At 41.9% G+C, this 21,062-nt stretch overlaps 1 protein-coding gene across 1 annotated transcript in view; it reads left to right on the top strand.

Moving 5' to 3' along the window:
• The first annotated feature begins 430 nt into the window (after nucleotides 1-430).
• Nucleotides 431-21,062, top strand: part of NFATC2 (nuclear factor of activated T-cells 2) — a 64,034-nt gene continuing 43,402 nt past the window's right edge. The window contains exons 1-2 of the mRNA XM_018566956.1: nucleotides 431-891; nucleotides 18,699-19,677. Of these exons, the coding sequence (XP_018422458.1) occupies nucleotides 768-891; nucleotides 18,699-19,677 (1,103 nt within the window). The 5' untranslated portion in view covers nucleotides 431-767. The remainder of the gene's footprint in view (nucleotides 892-18,698; nucleotides 19,678-21,062) is intronic.

Here is a 21,062-nt window from a genome sequence, read left to right as displayed (position 1 = left end):
TATACTGCAGTGATGGCATAATAACAAAGACAACTGAAAGCTTGCAACAATGTGCATTCATCCAGGTCAGCCAGTCAGATTTAGAGTTACTGTAGTCAGGTGAGGGAAAAAAGGCAAAGTATGATTTCCACCAGGGTTTGCTAAGCATTGCACATGGCCATTACACCTTGCTTGTACTGCCTTGTTAAAGACAGTAAGGTCTTGTACGCTGTACCGGCCATGCTGCGGTAGTCCTCTCTATTTTGTCTTGAATATGAAGAAGGGAAGGAAGAGGTTAGCAGATTGCCATTGTCGTTCCTGTTTTGTGCCGAGGGGCAGTGTTAGTGTGTGACACTTGCTGCTGACATGCTCGCTTCCCCAGTTGTGGCTGCAGGACACGCCTCGTCACTTGCAGGTGTCTGCTCTGAGCAGGAAGTTCTGCACTAGCTGCTTCTGTACTTCTGCCAGTTTCACACACTTGTGATCTCTTGTCACCGAACCGAGCAGCCCTGAAACGCGTCTTCCCAGCCCACCGTCTGAGCACACCGTTACCTTTTGCGCACTTGAAGGAGACCTCTTCCACCCTGCTCTGTCACCTACACCTTCATCGTGCATTTTTTTTTAAATGGACCTCCAATGTTCTTCGGGACCAGCGGAACCATATTTTTCAGAGAAGTGAAATTTTTCTAGCAAACATATTTCCGAGCCTGGGGGAGGGGAACTCCCTGGACCTGTTTCGTCTTTAAGGATTTACAGCTGGTCGCTAGTATTTTATTTATTTTATAGAGATGAGCTCCGCCGATCGAGTCCTTGATCCCGATCCATTGGGAATCCACGACCCTAAAGACAACCCTGATATTGATTTCGACTTTGCTGACCTGTTTAATTATGAGTCTTCCAACTCTCTGGAAGGTTTGTAAACAATTGGGATAGAGGCATCAGGTGTTCTATGTTTTGTGTGTTGGTTATATCAATATTGTACAGTATTTTATGAAAGTTCTGTGTTTTTTGTGTCATACTTTGTGAAGTGAAACATAATACACGTGTTAGACCAGAGAAAGCGAGGGTTAAACCTGTTTTGCTCACAGCAGGTCCATAAAATTATGTTTGCCTTCTATTTTTCGTCTGTTTGCAGTCGGCACAGCATTGTGTACATTCATTAACCTGTCCTCGTATTTGCTTTTGGCAGGTCTTCAGCTGTGTTTAGCTTTTTTGCCACACGTGTCAGTTGCAAACAATAGTGATATTTTATGCGGCTATATTTACGCTCTTGCTAAAGTCTACAGTATGTATAGCCAGTTTCTTACATAGGGTACTGGTAATGTTTAAGCCGGAACCATTCAGGAAAAGTAGTTTACAGTCCTTCTATTAAAAGGGAAACTGTCATCAAGAAAAGAGCGCGTGCATACGCTACAGTAATACATTTAAACCAAGAATGTCAGTTCCTGGCTCTGCATTATTGCGTAATACTAATTTAGTGGCCATTTTGCCGAATCATCGGTAGTGTTCAACACTCTAGACTCCATGTAGCTTTCTTTTATCAAGTTAGAGATTTAAATAGATGCCGAAGCCACTAGGTTTTCACTGCTGATTACTCAGGGATGGTAGTATGAATTCTTCAGCACTGTGATAATGTCCACAGAAATGTCTTCAGATACGATGTATCGTCTTAATATATCAGTGAACCATACTTGGGCATTGGTTCAGTATGGTCTAGAACAGGGATAGGCAACCTTGGCACGCCAGCTGTGGGGATATTACATATCCTATCATGCGTCTGCCTCTGGGAGTCATGCCTCTGGCTGTCAGAGTCTTGCAGTGCCTCATGGGACTTGTAGTTCTACAACAACTGCATTGCCAAGGTTGCCTACCCCCTGATGTTGCATAGTGATAAGCAGGTGATAAAGTGCAGAGGACAGGAAGCAATGTACGGTAGTCATTTTGAAAGAACTGTAGTCAAGTAGAGGGTTAAATAATGTAGAGAAAGCACCCAGAATTTACATGGAACCCACACCATATGTGTGTACACCAGTAATTTTGCATGCATCTAGTTTGTATGCTGGACAAATATTTACATGTGTCTGCAAGATAATACATTGATTTATTTAGGATGTGCAAGCTACCATGTAATCACAAGCTCACAGGGGACTTGTACATGCTGTTTGAGCAGCTGGTTAACTTAACTCTTCAAGTGGAAGTAGTTCAGTATTTTGACCTAACTTGCAAGTCCAAGAGCGATACTCTGCATGTTCAGAAATATTTGCAAAGGTAAACACTGCATACCCAGATTGCTGATCCCCTCAGCGTGTTTCTATGGTGCTGTCAGCTTTGCTTCACAGGCCCGAGTAAACTATGATTCTGTGAGCAGATGGAAAAGTATGCTGGGAGTTGTAGTTTTAAACCATTGACTGCTCTAGCTGTAGCCCAGATTCTATTAATAATTGGCTGATGGGGACGCTGGCTGCTGAAGTGGTATGTTAATATATTTAAAATTAGTTAGACGTCTATTAGTAATTTTCTACCTCCATGCTTATTGACTTTTGTTATGTTCATTAAGATTTTCAATAGCCCCTCAATAACCGTGTTATGTTAAAATTGAAGGAAAAGTCATTGATGAGGATGTTAGTGTGTTATGGTGTGCTCTGGCCTACTCGCACCATACTTAGAGCATATTGCAGTAATCCAAAATCAGTATAGGGGCACTCGGAGGTCTTACAGCGAAGATAAGACAAAGCAACAGCATTTGATTGTCAGTCAGTTCAGTCCGTTTTTATCAAGACCCGGCATTGAACATTGACAATAATGTTATTGCTTTCACTTTTTTTCCACTGCAAGACCTGTGAGTCTCTCTATACCTAGTATGGATTTGTATGGATATTTTGTAGATGCGCACTTGGTCATTTACCTCACAAATAGAGTGCGGTGACCACCCTTGGGATTGTATATGTTCATCAGGAATCAAAATTCTGAATCTAGGAAGCATTCCTAAATTATGTTCTATTTGTTTGCAACTGAAGCTTTAGTATATGTAAGTCACTTTATGATAAATGAAAAAGATCAGATCATCTTTAGACTTCCCATACATGTGCATTTCATATTAAAAGTTAGTCTAGAGCAGGGATGGCCAAACTGCGGCCCTCCAGCTGTGGTGGAACTACGAATCCCATGAGGCTTTGCAAGATTCTCACAGCCACAGGCATGACTCCCGGAGAGAGATGCTTCATGGGATTTGTAGTTTCACCACAGCTGGAGTTTGGCCATCCCTGGTCTAGAGGAATGTTCGGAACAACCTGTTGTCTTCTTATAGGTGCTGTAGCCACTAGCAGTGAAATCTCTGAGCTACTGGTGTTGATTTACTGAACTCAAATTGGCTGTCCACTTTGCAAGGGAATTTGCACGTTGCGGGGGAAGTTTCCACTTAGCTTGGTGAATTTAGGGAAATTTCACTTTGCAAAGAACACCCAATCACGCGCAAGGAAAATGAAAAAAAACAACAGTATATTTGCATGCACATGATTGGATGATGGATGTCAGCAGAGCTTCACTTAATTCAATTAAATTAAGAGAAAACTTCCCCTGCAAAGTAAAAATTCCCCGGCAAAGTAAACAGCCTATTTGCCTTTAGTAAATGAACCCCACAGTTTAGACCTTTTTTCTTGCGGGAGTAGTCCCCCCTACTTGATTTGCATAAATCGCAATAATCTCTCCCCATTTTTACTCCAAACTTAATACAAATCTTAATGATATGAGAGCTCCTCAAATTGGTCAACCAAACTCGGTTGCTAAGGCGTTATTTAGCGTTTTAGTATGAGTATCTGGCAGGTTATACAACCTACCTTCTAGAATGGCTATCTTTGTATAGGCCAGTAATAGGCAACTCTGACCCTCCAGCTGTTGTGGAACTACAAGTCCCATGAGGCATTGCAAGACTGACAGTTACAGCCATAACTCCCAGAGGCATGTTGGGATTTGTAGTTAAAGCACAGCTGGAGGGTCGGAGTTGCCCACCCCTATTCTTGGCAATGCACCAAAAACACTACAAGGCTTAGCTGTTCAAGAGAGTCTTCTGCTGACCCAAATGGGCCAGTGTGGGCTTGCTGGTTTCCATTGCATTGGTGTCAAGGAATTCCAGCTGTTCTGTCCTGAAAGGCTTGCAAAGGATTATACATTCAACTTTTACATGAAAGCATAAAAACTAAAGTGTTCATGGTTAGCCATGGCTCATAGTATTTGGTACTTTGCGTCTAGTCGGCCCCGATCTAGCTCCTCTTCCTATCTCACCTCTGATTTACAGCTAGCATGAGAAAAGGCACTTTCCAACTGCACATTCTCTGCCCATGTTGTTTAATAATAGTCACCTTTATGGGTTATTTATAAATACTTGAAATTTCAAAGATAAATATTTTTTCTCATTAAGAATAAACAGAATGCTCTTTTATCTATGCATTATGCAAAGTATACAGTAGAGCTAGCTTGTACTGCATGGTTACAAAACCCATACATAATCATTCACATAGGGTGTTTGAAAGAAGGCTTTTTTTTTCTATTTTGAGTTTGCTTTTTTTGTTACATTTTAGAGCTTGCTAATGATGGTAAAGCCTTTTTTGCTGTCACATTCTTACTCTTATCTCACTGTGAATTAAGTTACATTCATGTGTAAGGCTGGGTTCACACCTAGGCGTATCGAATATGCGCGTTTGTCGCGCGTATCGAATATGGGCGTTTGTCGCGCGATTCGCTGTAAATACAAAAATGCGCGACAAGCGCGCGTTTCCGAGGGCTACTTGGCTGTATCCCAATAGAAACGCGCGACAAAATAGAAGTACGCGCGACTGTACTTCTTTGGGCGTAGGGCGTTTTGTAGAGCGTTCATGCGGCCTGTAATACGCCCAGGTGTGAACCATACCCATAGGAAATAATGGGATTTCGGTGTTTGAGCGTTTTGCAGAGCGTAGGAACGCGCTACAAAACGCCCAGGTGTGAACCGGGCCTAAGAGGTTCCTACTGGTATAATGTGGTCAGCAGAGACACCACAGCAAGTATGAAACTATAATACATATCAATCAGTCCCATTCATATCTGAGCACCACTGTGCTGTGTGTTATGGAAAACAAAGCCTGCATGAATTGTATTGTATCAGCATGAATTTTGGGGCTTATAGAAATTAAGGTAATGCAGTAAAAGGGATAAGTAGTGCCATTTACTGCTTAGCAATGTAGCATACAATATGACTAGCAGACATTGATTGATTCTCCATTCTTTATAGACAAATACATGCAGAATGCATGCTGGCAAATGTTAAACAGCAGGAAACAAAGTAAAAATTCACATTATAAATGCATAAAATTACATGCATTCATTCAAAGTGTGAATCTAGACTCAGGGTACAATTCATGAACAAGGAACATACTGCCTTAAAATATTGTATTATTATTAAAACAGGCCTGTTTAACATTGACGCCTTACCAATAATACTACATCATGTCTAAAAGCTAAAATGTACTCTATAGTCACTGTCAAGCATGTCAGAATATCAACGAGAAAACAGCCTCTTATATTATCCATAGTATATCAGTCTCTACTAGAAATAATAATCTAAAACAGTGGACAAATGGCCCCCTATGGTGTAAGCTCATACATAAAACGTAGCTGTGATTCCATTATTATGCTACTATTAATTGGAGCTCCTTGTTCCCTCTCTAATCTATGCATTGCTACTCTTAGGGAAACATCAATAAAGCAGTGGTACGACCTAACCACTTCCATAATGCTGCTTTAACAAAAAACAAATGGAAGTTAAAAAACAAACAAATAGATGACCGGCTTCTCTGAGTTCTCTCTGCCGTGTTAAACAAAGAAACATTCATGGAACACCACAGGCCTATCACTGTGGCCTGTATTTTAGGAATGGGCTGTAAAATGCATGCTGTGTAGCTAACCAACATTGCAATATTGTAAAGACTTACCTTTTTCGATGGGCTCCCTGTATCCTGTGTTCCTGTATCCCATTGCACTACTAGGGACTTTTGCTGCTGCCCCGCTCAGCATCCTGCTACCTAAGGTAACATGACTGCACCTCAGGCTCCCCTTCCTGGCTCCTGCATTCACCTGCTGCCTCTGTACCTTGCAGGTCCCTCTGAGCACGTTCCTGCTGAGGTACTTTGCTCAGTATCCTATATCTTTTGGCCAGTGGACAAAGCATTGTATATTAGTCCTGGGGGGGCAACCAAGTACAGGTATTTCTGCTTGCATTAAGAGAACTGGGACTGATATATGGGCCAGTTATATTCTGTGACCACTCATACAGAAGCGAGCATTACAGAACCATAGAGCGTGGATAATGATATCCGCTCTCTGTTATAGTATTTAATCAGAGGTGATGATAACATGATTGGGCTAGCAAATATTACAGTAAATGCCATGTAACGTTGCCGAGTCTGAAAAACAATCTGAGACTCTATTTAGAAGCATATGAACATGAACAAGATGGGCCTTTTCAGTCATAGTCAATTAAATGTTTTCTGACATCTTAAATTCACTTGCTGGCTCATAGACTGGCTTCTGAATGTAGTAGAAATGCTGTAACTGTGAATTAAATGATGACTACTGGTTGCGATATAGGGATCTTTTGGACCATTTCATTATAGCCTATGGAGAGAAGCAGGCCATGAGCAACATTCTGGCTCAATGTTTGTCTAAGATGCAGGTCTTCTTCTTCTGGTAGAACATGCTGTGGGGTGGTGGGACATAAATTAATTTTTCAGTTCCATTTGGCCGGCGATAACTCAGTTTCAGAATGGTGTCTGTTAAGAGGAGAAGGAAAGGAAACCTTATTGAGGGGGGATTAAATATAATGCTTAGGGATATTTGTGTTTTCATATTAAACATGTTTCAGAGAAAACAATATACAAAAAAACTTAAAAGGATTTCTCCACCTTGAATTTGAAGATTTTGTGTGGTTTATATGTCAACTTTTTTAATGGACTGTACAAGAACCTTCATAGAGAGGAGCCTCATGTGCTCTCTATGCTTCAGAGGTTCTTCTGACCCCTCTGAGCAGCCATTGCACCTCCCAAAGTTCTGATGCTGGGTTAATCTATATACAACAGAGGTGGCTAATGTAGACAAAAAGTTTAACATTTCAAATGTTGTAGCTATTGTTGCCTCCAGTACCTTGCTGCCCTAAGGTTAGTGGTGAACTAGATAGAGCTATTAAATGCCATTGACAATAGTCTGCAGCCTTACACTTTCATGTGTATAGCTTCTGCACGATAAATCCTGAGTAAGCACTTTTTAATGTTGCACATTTCCTTCTTTTTTTTGGTTTCTGTGCTCCATAATCACAAGGTTAAAGTTTATTGTGTAACAACAGAGACGCACACATTTCCTCGACTGCAAGATTTGGTCGATGCAGATTTTTCTCTGGACTGAATTAGTGATTCCTTAACCTACAGTGCCTAAGGCTTCATTTTTAAAAGTAAATTTAGGGGAGCAAGGGTTCGTTGCCAATTAGTATTTATAATTTAGCAGTCATTTCGGCGAGGCCGTAAAATATAATTTTGAGTTATTGGAGGTTGAAATTGTAAGCCTTTTAGGAATTTGCAGATTTAATCGAGGTTTGTAAAATATGTGGTGCCTGCAATAAAATAAAAGTCCACTTTGAAACGTATTAAATGTATGCATTGAAAATTAATAAGCGCTATGGCCTATATTTCTTGAGATAAATTATTGTATTCTGTGAGGCATTGCAAAAAAATGTTTTAAATGTTTTTTGAGGAATTTTATTTTAGGCCTTAAAGTGACACTAAAGTTAAATCTTGAAAATCCATTCAAGTACCTTAACTATTAACAATACTGGACCTTATCACTCGGCTGTAGATCCTCCAATCATCTCTGACACTGTCCTTCCTTCTGGAGGGTGGCTTTGTTCACATATAGTTTGTCTGCAGTCTGCACTGTACACATACCACATACATACCAGGATTAAAGGGACACTAAACTCAGGAGTTAAATCTTAAAAATACATTCAGGTACCTTAACTATCAACAACAATGTATCTTATTTGTGTATTACTCGGCTGTAGATCCTCAAATCATCTCTGAATTGGTGCTGACACTGTCCTTCCTTCTGGAGGGGGGCTACTTTTGTTCCCCATGGTGGTCCCTGTGTGTGTTGTAAAGTAGTCACCACTCCAAGCTCACTCCCGGGATGGACTGCAATCTCAATACAAATGAGTAAACTGAATGTAGATTGTAGTCCATCCCGGGAATGAGCTTGGAGCGGTGACTACTTTACAACACACACAGGGACCATGGGGAACACAAGTAGCCCCCCTCCAGAAGGAAGGACAGTGTCGCCACCAATTCAGAGATGATTGAATGATCTACAGCCGAGTGATACACAAATAAGATACATTGTTGTTAATAGATAATGTATTTGAATGTATTTTTAAGAATGAACTCCGGAGTTTAGTATCAATCTTTTGAGCTAATTGTTCAATGGTTCTGAATCTGTTAAATGAAGAACACATCAGGTTACCCGGTTTGTGTCTCCTTTGTGTCTAGAAGTCATAGATCCTGTAGCACTCCTTACCGGAAATCCCCAAAAAAAGAGTAAATGGCTGCTTAAAATGACAGCGGATGGCACCGCACACAGAACAGCTTAGGATGTAGATGTAAATCAGAATATGATATTCTGAGTGACATCTATCAATAAATGGATTTGCACTGACTTATGAGTTTCTGTTGTGCTGGTATGCTGGTGACATCTACATCCTAAGTTCCTTTGTGTCTAGTTCTTGTCTAATGATGGGTTGTACTCAAGTCTTACTGTCCACACAGGCAGCTTATTCAGATTGGCAAAACACTAATTACTTCTTACTGCAAAACAGGGTTTGGACAGATCAATAGGGAATTCAGGAACCAGTCTGTCCAATTTTAAGAGCCATCTCTGTTGACAACAACTAGGGATTACCTCAAAACGTAGGCACTTGCTGTATTTTTTAGGGAGCATTGGCGATTTTGTCTAGCCCTGCTGTTAATATGCACTTTTGATAGGTCTTGAGGACAGGTTTGAGATCACTGAGAGTATCATCTTGCTGATAAGCTGTTGATTATGTTTCATAGAACCTTATGGCTCTCCTGTCTGCCAAAGCTCAACATGTCAGTGTTATAACTAGTTCCTGGTACTTCTGTAGGCTAAATATTAAGGCCCAAAAATGTCAGCCTTTTCTTCCAGTGGAGTGTAGTTTAGATCAACAACAAGTCACATGAAGATGGGATTTTCATGACTAGAATAGTGCTTCCTGTGAAGCTGTTTAATGAGTGTTGTGGTTGTAGGGCTTTTCTTTATAACTGTGTAATGGATGCTAAACATAAACAGCAGAAGCAGATTAACCTGTTTCTCATGACAGCCTGGAGTCAGTTTTATGCATTGTTTTCTTTTCATCTGGCCTTCTCTGGACCTCTGTCTGGTGCAGATCTATACTTGCTCTTAAAGGACACTCATCCACATAATTCAAACCGAGCTGTGACAAAGAAGCTGTCACAGGTCGGCTCTATTAATCCGGAAGTTAGCGAATACACACTGCTGATCGCTGACTTCCTGATCCACTCCCTCCAGAAAGCAGTGACTGTCAGTCACCGCTCCCTGCAGGGATTCCCCACCTCCCCTCTACGTTTCTCCAGCTTTGAGGCAGAGCCAGCTGTCAATCAGCCAGTGGGGTTGATCTCAACAGTATTGCCGGGATCCATCCATTCTGTGGAGCGGCCCTGCACTCTCAGCACATAGTGGGCAATAGCCAGCTATATGCTGAGTTTTAGGTCACCTGAGGACATAGTATATGCCCTCCCGTGACCCTGAGGAGAACTATGGGCAAAAAAGGTTGCCCCATAGTTCTCCTTTAAGTACTTACACATAATCATTTTCTGCCCGTATATATCTAAACCACTCTGATCTGGTGTTGGCACTCAAAAGATTGACAGGGGAATTCATCAAAACTGGAGCAAACTAAATCTGGAGCAGTTGCCCAGGTAAACCAATCAGCTTATCTCTTCAGTTTTCTCAGTTAGGAATTGAAAATGATAGAGAGAAGCTGATTGGTTGCCATGCACAGCTTGTCCTGATTTTGTCTGCTCCAGTTTTGATAAATTCCCCCCTGAGTGTCATCATAAAGGATAGGGAGAGATAGGTTTAGAGCTGCAACAGTTAATCGATTTAGTCGATTAAAATCGACGATTGAAAACGTTGGCAACGTTTTCGATTGTCGATTCGTCGGCTATCGATTGATTTGCCTGTTCGGGGCTGTTCCGGGCTCCACATGCGGCCTGAGCCACACGTCACACGCTGCTCCCGCTGCGGCCGCCGTGCCCACGGCACAGGCCGCGTAAGCCACGCCCACCGCACAGGACGCTGAAGCCGCGCACGCCGCTGCTCTACTTCCTGACGCGATCTCCCTCACTCGTCGCTGGCCCGCCGACAATCGAGGGCCCACCTTCTGAAGCCAGTGGTGGACGGAGCTGCAGTGTGGAACAGGTGTGCGGGGATATAGTGGTGGAATAGGTGTCAGTGTGGAACAGCTGTGTGGAGAGGCAGTGGTGGAATAGGTGTATGGGGGTGCAGTGTGGACCAGGTGTATGGGGGTGCAGTGTGGACCAGGTGTCAGTGTGGAACAGCTGTGTGGAGAGGCAGTGGTGGAATAGGTGTATGGGGGTGCAGTGTGGACCAGGTGTATGGGGGTGCAGTGGTGGAATAGGGGTGCAGTGTTGGAACAGGTGTGCAGGGATGCAGTGGTGGAACAGGTGTGCGGGGGTGCGGTGGTGGAAAAGGGGTATGGAGGTGCAGTGTGGAACAGGTGTATGAGTGTGATGTGGTGGAATAGGTGTTTGGGGGTGCTGTGTTGGAACAGGTGTACAAGGGTGCTGTGTGAAACAGGTGTATGGGTGCAGTAGTGGAATAGGTGTGGGGGTGCTGTGGTGGAACAGGTGTACAAGGGTGCTGTGTGAAACAGGTGTTTGGGGGTGCAGTAGTGGAATAGGTGTGGGGGTGCTGTGTGGAACAGGTGTATGGGTGTGAAGCGGTGGAACAGGTGTGTGAAGGTGCAGCGAGGAATAGGTGTATTGGCGTGCAATGGTGGAATAGTTGTGTGGGGGTGCCGTTGTGGAACAGGAGTACAGGGGTGGTATGGTGGAACAGGTACGAGTTACGCTGCGGACGCCACGACGCGTATGCCACGCCCACCACACAAGCCGGACACACGCCCGCAGAGCACGCCGCCGCGACTTACAAGGGTTCAGAAACAGGTAAGGGGGACCTGTTTTAATGTTTTCTGTTTAAAAAAAAAAAGTGGCACACTGTAGATCCCAGCAATAATATATTAAACACCCGGTATAATGTATTATTGCTGGGATTTGTAGTCCTCTATAGCTGGTGGTATTCTCCATTGCGCTGTATAATGTATTTTTGCTTGGATTTGTTCCTCCTATAACTGGTCAGTGGTAATCTGCATTGCGCAGTATAAATCATTATACAGCGCAATGGAGAATACCACCAGCTATAGAAGACTACAAATCCCAGCAATAATACATTATATACAGCGCAATGCAGAATAACGCCAGCTACAGAGGACTACAAATCCCAGCAATAGTACATTATAGTATAATGTACTATTGCTACATTCCTCTATAGCTGCTGGTATTCTGCACTGCGCCGCTGTATAATGTACTATATTGCACACCACACTTTTTTTTTTACTTCCACCGCGCCAAGCTTGCTCCCGTGATGGACTACAATCTCAATAGAAACTAGTAGTCCATCACTGGAGCCTTTTTTTTTATCCGATTAACCGATTAATCGAACTTAATAATCGGCCAACTAATCGATTATGAAAATAATCGTTAGCTGCAGCCCTAGATAGGTTCCAGTTCTTGCAGTGTTTATGTTTTATACTGTTTGTGGACCCTGTCTGTGTTTATGTTCAGGCAGCATACCTGTGTGTGAATAAGTTGAGCAAAGCATGTAATGAATTAGGGCTGTCCAGAGACGTGCCCCACAGACCTAAGAACCCACACAGAGCAGCAGTCAGTCAATGAGCAGGTCAAGGATGAATCACACAGCACATAGTCAGTCAATGAGATGGTCATCATTTTAGAACAGAATTTACTGTATGTGTAACTCAAAATTCTTTCTATTTGACTAAGATATACACTGATTATTATGACCTTCTGACACGGCACTGTTGCCCTTCTGTTGTCTTGTACCAGTCTTGCCCCTCCCCCGTTCTACCCTAACATTGACTAGTCGCTGATGGCCACAATCCGCACGTTCAGATCCAGATTTTCGGCTGACAGTCCGGTCTTTAAACACTTTAACAACAGCTGCTCTTCAACATTTAACGAATTCTGCTGTTTTGCTGATACTCGCTCAGTGGCTTGAGCGCCAACAATCATCCCGCGTTCAATCACTTCTACTGTCGTGGTAAACAACCTGCTCCCCTATTTATAATGGTCCGGCCCTCTAGCAACTTCAGCGCCAAATTATAGCTAATTTGCCTACAAACGTCAGGTGGCCATAATAATCTGGCCACTCAGTGTATACTCAAACATCAGATATAAACTTAAAATTCTCGTTTAACCACTTGTTTTCCTGAGCCTTTTCCGCAATCTTATTTTCAGGCCTAAAATGTGGAATATAACATGGGTACAAAAAATGAAAAAAAGGCCTCAGTCATGAAGGGGTTAAAACTATATCACAATAGTGTGGCTCTTATGTAATGCAGGGGAATGGTAAAGCTCAAAGTGAGCTTTATTCACTTTTTTTTTTTTTTATTCTTTATTTCTGCAAACATAAGAGTACATACACAGGACCGCACAAACATCTGGGCCTCACGGCCAGGCAGTGTCATATACATGTATATAACTTCGTTTTCTCCTACACACTATTGTCTTGCCCGGCTCGTCCCCACAACATTGCTCTTTATTCACTTTTTAACGGTACATTGTGACAAACGTAGGGCATTAAAAAAGTTTGTGAAAGGCTTTAGAGTAGCAGTAGGATACAATTTAGTCACATTGGCTAGGGCACAAATTTGCACAATGGCAACCTTTTTACTGGTTTGTGATCGTTAAAAATTTGAATGACATTGCGTTCACTTACATGAGCATTTGATGTTTGTGCAGTAAATGCAAATGTCATCCAGATCATATTATCTGCCATTATTGTTGCAACGTAGGGATTCATTTGGGAGGGAATGTTTTTATTGTTTTTTAGGAGATATATATATATTATAAGACCTACCCCGAACTAGGTCTTATTTTCGGGGTAGGTCTTATATTACAGAAATCCCCGAAGATAGCACTAGGTCTTATTTTCGGGGTAGGTCTTACTTTCGGGGAAACACGGTATCACTTCCAATAACAGATACTCCTCGGTTTACAATGGGGTTACAGGCCGGCTATTGAATCCCCACCCACTAAGAAGAGGAGTGGACCTAAGAGAGTAAGTTGCCTCATGTCCGCTTCTCTGCTCAGTGGGTTGGTGCAATAGCCAGCCTACTATTGGCTATTGCAATTTGAAATAGCCAGTAGCATATTGATCCCGGCTGTTTACATTCACCTGCCAGCTGCGGAAAGCTAGGGAAGCAGGGCACCTCAGGGCTGGTTGGTTGAGAGTTACTGTTAACTTTTAAGCAACCATAATTGCGAAAAATCATAACTCGTTTGATTGCAACCTGAGGAGCATCTGTAGTGGAAAAAAGGGGGGGTTAACTCGTCACAAGATGACGGGTTAGTAGTGGTCAATTTCAGGATTTATTAGTGTCTGTATTTTTAACAGGTTTTATGGTGGTATTGTTAGTCAAATGTGTTATCTTGCATGTCTTTTTTCAATAAAATTAATTTTTCATGTAACCAACTGACTTGTCCGGATCCTGAAATTGACCACTACTAACCCGTCATCTTGTGACGAGTTAACCCCCCCTTTTTTATGCACAAATACGGTCAGGGATCGGACTACACAAGCAGTTGCGCAAACATAAGGAGGGGGATTAGAATTCATCGGATCTCCAGGTAGGAACAAAATCCAATTTGAACGAGCATCTGTAGTGGCCTATTGCTGGCTGCAATCAACCAGCGATAGATCCTTATAGGAGTGATCTACTGCTGTAGGGAAGGGCTGGACAGGGATGCAACAGCTCTGCCTTCGTCTCCATACTCAGAGGAGCTTACATTCACTTCTACAGTGTGCTTCTATCTGTAGAAGCATCTGAAGCCGGGAAGCTGACCATTTCTGCTGTTGGACTTAGTTCTGGACCATGTCTGTCAATGACAGAGGATGGTTACAGTGCTAGTGTCAGTGGGGGCTCGCAGGAACTGCATTTTAAAATGTCACTGGGACAAACAACTGCTGTGCCTGTGCTGGTTTTAAACACAGCCTGATACCCAAGTGATTAACAAACGTGTGCCTTTTATATCACTTGTTTAAAACTTCCCGAAGTCTTAGCCTTAACTTTTCTTGCTCTGCATTAGCCTGCTTTTCCCCCTAATCTTTATGCTTGCTATCCTTCATTTTTAAAGCACCAGAGTTTTCTGCAAAATTATACAGTGAGGTCCCCCTCTCCCCCTTATGACATTCTTAGAGTTCAGTTTATTGTACTCTTTTTGAAGTTCTTCTTTCTTATGTTCAAAGTACCAAAAACCATAATTAAAATGATTTGTCCTTGTTGGTAGCATGGAATCAATTAGGCCGGAGAAGCTGTAACATACCAGAATTCATTTTGGACAATGTTGCATGGCTTTGTAGTGTCTCACTGTAACCGCTGTAGCATATGTGGCCTCTAATGAAGGAAGATTAAAGACAAGAGATTCTTTTAACAATCATCCAAAGACATACAAGGATAACTTGCTGGTATTTTCCACTTGGCTCTGTCACTGTGTATGTTGCGCTGGCCAGGGTACTGCTGGGTTACTACCACAGTGGCCAACTGTACCTAATACTGACAATTGATTCCTGATCCTAAACAATGATCAAGTTCAGTCACTTTGCAATTTTTGTTTTGGAATGTTACTTTCATTTGTGACTTATTTTATTATCTTGACTTTCTAAGTTACTATTTAACACAAAATCATCTCATAGTGCAGAAAAAATATTCATAACAGTTCAGCTAAATTAATAGATAAAAAAAAAAAGAAAAGAATCTAGATTAAAAAAAATAAACATTTTAATTGTATTTTTTACATGTAAAAGAAAAGAGGAATCACATATTGTAGTTCCTGACAGGTTTGGACAACTCGGAGAGCTTAGGTTTTGTACGGTGTGTACCTGTGGAGACAAAAAAAAAACTCCGTCCTCACATGATGGCACTGCCATCTTCTAAGCAGATACTCTCTGTGTTGTCTATATGATTAACTAGTACGAGATTCTCTATAAGACACTAACAGTAGACCCAGAATTAAAAGACTTTGTCCACTATTAAGAGGCATTTTAGTGGTCTAGGTTTGATCACCCAATACCTTCTTCTTATTCTCAGAGATTCAAACTCAGATAAATGCACCTAAGTTCCCATGTTCTCCCACATGGCGCAACATTTATGAGAGAGGTCTCTTTCTGTCCTTTAAATTATTAAAGTATTTATTTTATTTAAGTATTAGATCTAGGCTGCGCTTAGATATCATAGGGCATAGAACATACAGCCATGATGTGACCACTATTAAGCACCCAGGTCTTTCCAGAAGGAATGCTTTATTCTTGTTATTGGAGGGGTGACAAGCGATGGGACTGCTCATCCTAATAGTAAAGCCTTTCTTAACCAGGGTGCTGTTGCACCCTGGTGTGTCTTCTGGCTTCCTCAAGGGTGCCTCAAAATGTTGTGGCAGTGTGACTGTGATGTGAAGGGGGCAATGAAGACGGATGTAATGGGGGGCTCCTGATGTGAAAGTGGGGAACTGTGATATGAAAGAGGGGCTTCTGATGTGAAAGGGGGCACCTGATGTGAAGGGGGGCTACCGATGCAAAGGGTGACTCTGATGTGAAAGGGGGTGCCTGATGTGAAGGGGGCTACTGATGCCCCCCTGTGAAGGGGGGCTACTGATGCAAAGGGTGACTCTGATGTGAAGGGGGGGATCTTGATTTCAAAGAGGCTCTTTGATATGAAGGGGGGGATCTTGATTTCAAAGGGGCTCTTTGATGTGAAAGGGGAAACCCACTTTTTTAGCATAGGCATTAACCATGTGAACTTCATCATTTCTGGCAAAGGGTGCCGTGACTGAATAAAGGTGGAGAAACACTGTAATAGTAATCAGTACTTATCAGGGCATGCTTTCTAATTTGCCCAATTGACTGCTTCCACAGACAACCACCATGATCATGGGCCTCCTGTGGACCTGAGATCGTTGGATAGATCAATAAAAACAGTAATTTTATACCACTATCATAAATGTCAGTTTAGGGTTAGTTTACCCGCACTCATTAATTATTTTAGGGATCCTGGAGGTCTGACATATTGGTACTTGTGATGAGAATCCATCTACGGCTCTCACACAGAAATAAACTATTTTGTAGTAAGAGATTCCCGCTCTCTAAGGATTGATATCCACAGCTCAGTATTGGCTTTTTGACAAGCCTGGCAGAGTCTGAGGGCACGGCACGTTTGGGAATGAACTCAGGTGACGTCCCACAGGGTTGCTAGGAAAGAGTTTGGGATTTTCAAACAAAAGAGGCTGGCAGCCTCCCAGAAAAACATGTAACAAGGGATTAAACTGGGAAAAAATTAGTTGCAACAAGAAAAGGAAGTGAATCTAAATAAAGTCCGTTTACAGTAAACATGATTTATTCTTTACATGTTCCCTTATCTGAGTTTACAGTACTAAATTGGTTGTAAAATGAGGTGTTTTGCTTTACAAAGGGGGAACTGAATAACGTACCGGGACTTATGTTTTATACATAATTAGAGTTCTCTTTGTAGAATGGCCAACCCTTCAGCTCTTTTTGAATAGATTTGTTGAGTTTTATTTTACTGTACATGTTGCTTCCTGTTTGTGTGTGATTGTGAGTTTCAACTTCATTTTGTTGTTTTGTTTTTTTTTTTCTTTTGATAAAGTTTGCTTTAGATTGAAAACTACCAGACACAAGTGTTATACTGACCAATACACATGGCGGTTTTCAGGAAATTGCAAATATTTTTTGATTGCACAATTCAAAATCAGACCACAGCAACCAAACTAGCAGCTTAAGAACTTTGTTTTTCGTTTGCTGGGAAGGATGGTGCAAAGTAGCCTTGATTGGTTTGGTCATTTTTTAGGATCAAATGCTATTTGAAAGTGGTTGATATTACCTGAAAATTGTCTCGGCCTCGGTCGTACAGACAGCACATTTTGTGCTAAATTAAGCATAATGTTTAGAAATGGTGAAGTTCACATGGTTAATGCCTTAATGCTTCTCTGTGCAACATATAAGAACATGTTGGATACTTACCTGTATGGGTTGCTGCAAGCACAGTCTTCTTTCTATTCTACTGCTTACTTACCCTTCCGGGTGTGTCAGAAAGTGTGTCCTTTGCTGGGTACTGTGCTACCTCCCACCGGCTGCTATGTCCTTACATTACACAGCAGCCAGCAGGAGGAACGGCAGTGCTCCTTTACTTGCTGTTAGTAAGCTACGCACTGCTCCTAGGATGCCTTAAGCGACCTGCAGCGTAGGCAGCCTAGGCATTGTGGTTGTCTTTCCAGATACTTTAATCAGACAGTGTCTGATACTTTGTGGCAAGGTAAATTAACAGAGCATAACCATTGCACTATGTAGGTATAACTTGCATATGAAGTGAGCAAATACGACTACCCCATGCACATATAATAACAAGCTATACATAGAAGCAAAGTTTTTAAAACGTTAACACACATTGATAACATTTTCATTTTTTTAATGATACCACAACACATAGGTTGAAGCGGGCCTAAATTATTACAGTTTTACAAAAGTAGCAAAGTTCAGCCAAATGAGATGACTAATATGCAGTTCTAGATGCAGCAACATAAAACAAATTGCACAAAATCATATTGTAAATATGTTGTATAGTAATTATAATAACAAATAACGAAATGTGAAGGTACAATCAATGCAAAGGCAACTGTTTTTTGATACTTGCTGTTATTTTGCTAGTTATGCTATTATCTAGTTATTATCTATTATAGGTTTCAATTATGATTACAATTTATAGTTTACAAAGTAATATGTGAACCTGTGCAGGAACTCATGAGATGTATGGATATAGTAAACTCACACAAATATAATGCATAAGAGGATTAACTTACCTTTTATGTCCTCCAAACTACTCAAAAATTCTAACCATTCTGAATCCCAGCAGTTACACAAACAGCTATTCAGAATCCTAATGCACTGCTTAGACAGTGCAGTAAATGAATTCAGCTTTTGAGATGATTTCAACCATTGGTTCAGGTGAGGTCACCCATGGCAGCGGTCCCCTTAACCACATTACCAAGGCCCCTGTAATGGTCACAGATGTTTGCATAAATCCTCCTTCCCAAACCGAAGAGAGGTGTTCCCAGTTTTAAATTAAGTTTTATGGTTTGGGGTTTAATTATCCTCCTTAAGGAATACCTATAATTTTTATTACATTATTTAATCAATGGACAATCAGTTTAATTTTCCATGATTGTGAGCCTTATGTAACAATATTTAGAATTAAAAAAAGACCCTTCTTTTTCCAGAAGAACCGACTCCACATAAAATCAACAGCCACTCTGGAGATCCGTACAGCCATGGTGATGTCTCCGACTATGGTATCAAGCCTAGCAGTCTTCCGCATTATAATTTCCCCCCACATCCATTGTACAGATATGAACAGGATAATAGCGTAGGGTCAAAATTCCTCTTAGACCCTCAAAAGGTTGCTGGGGCCCGAGCTTTGAGTCCAATGATTAAGATCACGCCATCTCATGAACTGTTTCATTCAGGTGGTTCATACCACACAGATTCAGAAACATTTTTAGAACACCAGTCAGACTTTGGTAACTCAAGATTGCAACCTTGCTATGACTACAGAGATACAGCTTGCGTGAGCCCCGGCAGCAGTGCCTCATCAACAAGTTATATTTCAGAGACTAATTTCTCTCCTTGCACATCTCCTTGCCTTTCACCAAAAAATGGTCCTAATGATGACCTGTCTTCACAATTTCAAACCATCCGTCCTTATTCTCCTAGAGCTCCAATAATGTCACCAAGGGAAGGCAACATAGAGGAAACCTGCCTGGGACCACGTTCTCCATCTCCTCGACCCAACTCACGGTCGTCTTCCCCAGGTGGAAAGAGAAGGTATTGTGCTGAGGTCTACAATAGCCACCAAACCAGTGTTTCTCCACGACAATCAAGATCACCATCACCCTGTGTTCACCAATCAGATGATAGCTCTTCTGTGAGTTACAGCCACCCTTCTGCTCCTTCACATCTTATGGATGATCTGGGCCTTGCTTCTGATTCTTCATGCGGTGTACCATCAAAAATGTGGAGAAACAGTCCAGATCCTTCTCCAGTGTCTCCCCATAAGAGCATGCCGTGCCATATTTTCCAACCTCAGGAATACCTTGGGCCTTATGAGCATGAAGAGAGGAAGACTTCAGATGGAGGATCTATCCTGCTTATGCCACCGACTTGGCCAAATCAGATGGTGCCCGCCATGCCCTACTACAGGTACAGACAATATATATCTTCTATTAAAGTCTTCAATATCTAAGATTAAACAAATTATAGAATAAGCGCTGTCCTTGTTGCTCATAGCAATCAAAGAGTTGTTTTTGGATTTCGGTGCACTATGGGAGAAAAGGTTGCTCTTAGCAACAAGAACAGTTACACTGGGTTCACACCTAGGCGTATTGTAATATGCGCATCTGTCGCACGATCGTCACGCGGTTTTTTTACCGTGATTCGCGGTAAAAAAGTCGCGCGACCCCAAAGGCTACTTGGCTGTATCCCAATGGAAAACGCCCTACAAAACGGCCCAAAGTAGTCCCGGGACCTTTTCAGGCGTGGCCCGTTTTGTAGGGGGTTAGGGACAGGCGGAAATACGCCTAGGTGGGAACGAGGGCATTGACTACAATGCAATTTATATTTTTGACCGTTTTTGAGAGAGTTCGTCGGGCGTAGGACGCGCTACAAAACGGTCAGGTGTGATGTGTAATGTCTTAACCTTTAAAACCTAAGATTCTCAGTGCTTATCTAGCCTATGTTTTCTTTAGAGCCTTCTGTTTTCTATTTTGATTATTTTTCTGATTTAAATGAACCAGACATTGTTTATATTTGTCAAAAACATCAAGTGTTTTTACATCACTTTTGTAAACCAGTTGGCAGCCATGGCTTTCCATAGGGGCAGTTTCATCTGTCAAGGTTAATATGTTGGGACTTGTTCTACTGCCAATGGCATCTGACACTAGCTGATACTGGGAATTCCGGTGCCCGCTGTGACGGAGGAAGAAGCGGCTAGAGAGCCCTGGCAAGGTGAGTATCTAGTATTGGGTGGCAGTGTCTCTTTAAAAACATATTGGCTGGCACATTCATTTACTGGCTTGCCACATGAAAATGGCAATTACACGGAAGTACTTGCTCCATTTGGAGAGGCCTGTGTATATGCTTTTCAAAGATAGGATTGCCTGAAACCTCTTGTTTTTAGTACTCCGGTGAAGTAGTTTCCTTAGTATAGCTGAGCTACCAACCCTGTGCTTAGGAGACCCAAAGGGGTCAAAACAGTTCTGTTCACCCACCATTGTTCTGCTTTGTCCGTGTAACATTTGATACAAGGTATAGAGGTGAACTCTGGGAGTCTGACATTCCATTGTCAATGAAAATAGTGTGATTCTTCTTAAAAGCCACAAACACAAAGGTGATTTTGGTTGTTATGATAACACTAAACACTAATGTTATCACACAGAGTCCTCTGTACTGATGTACATGATTCTAATTATACTTTATAGGTCCACCCTACCATCCAGAGTCTTAACTTTATGTGTCCCCACTCCTTGGAAATCTTCAATGTGTAGCCTGCTGGACACCACACAAGCTTCTCTTCAAATATTTCCTGC

The sequence above is a fragment of the Nanorana parkeri genome, unplaced genomic scaffold, assembly GCF_000935625.1.
Source record: "Nanorana parkeri isolate BGI_ZX_2015 unplaced genomic scaffold, ASM93562v1 scaffold992, whole genome shotgun sequence".
NCBI lineage: Eukaryota > Metazoa > Chordata > Amphibia > Anura > Dicroglossidae > Nanorana > Nanorana parkeri.
Note: the sequence above shows the minus strand (reverse complement) of the source record. Positions and strands in the feature narration are given on the sequence as shown.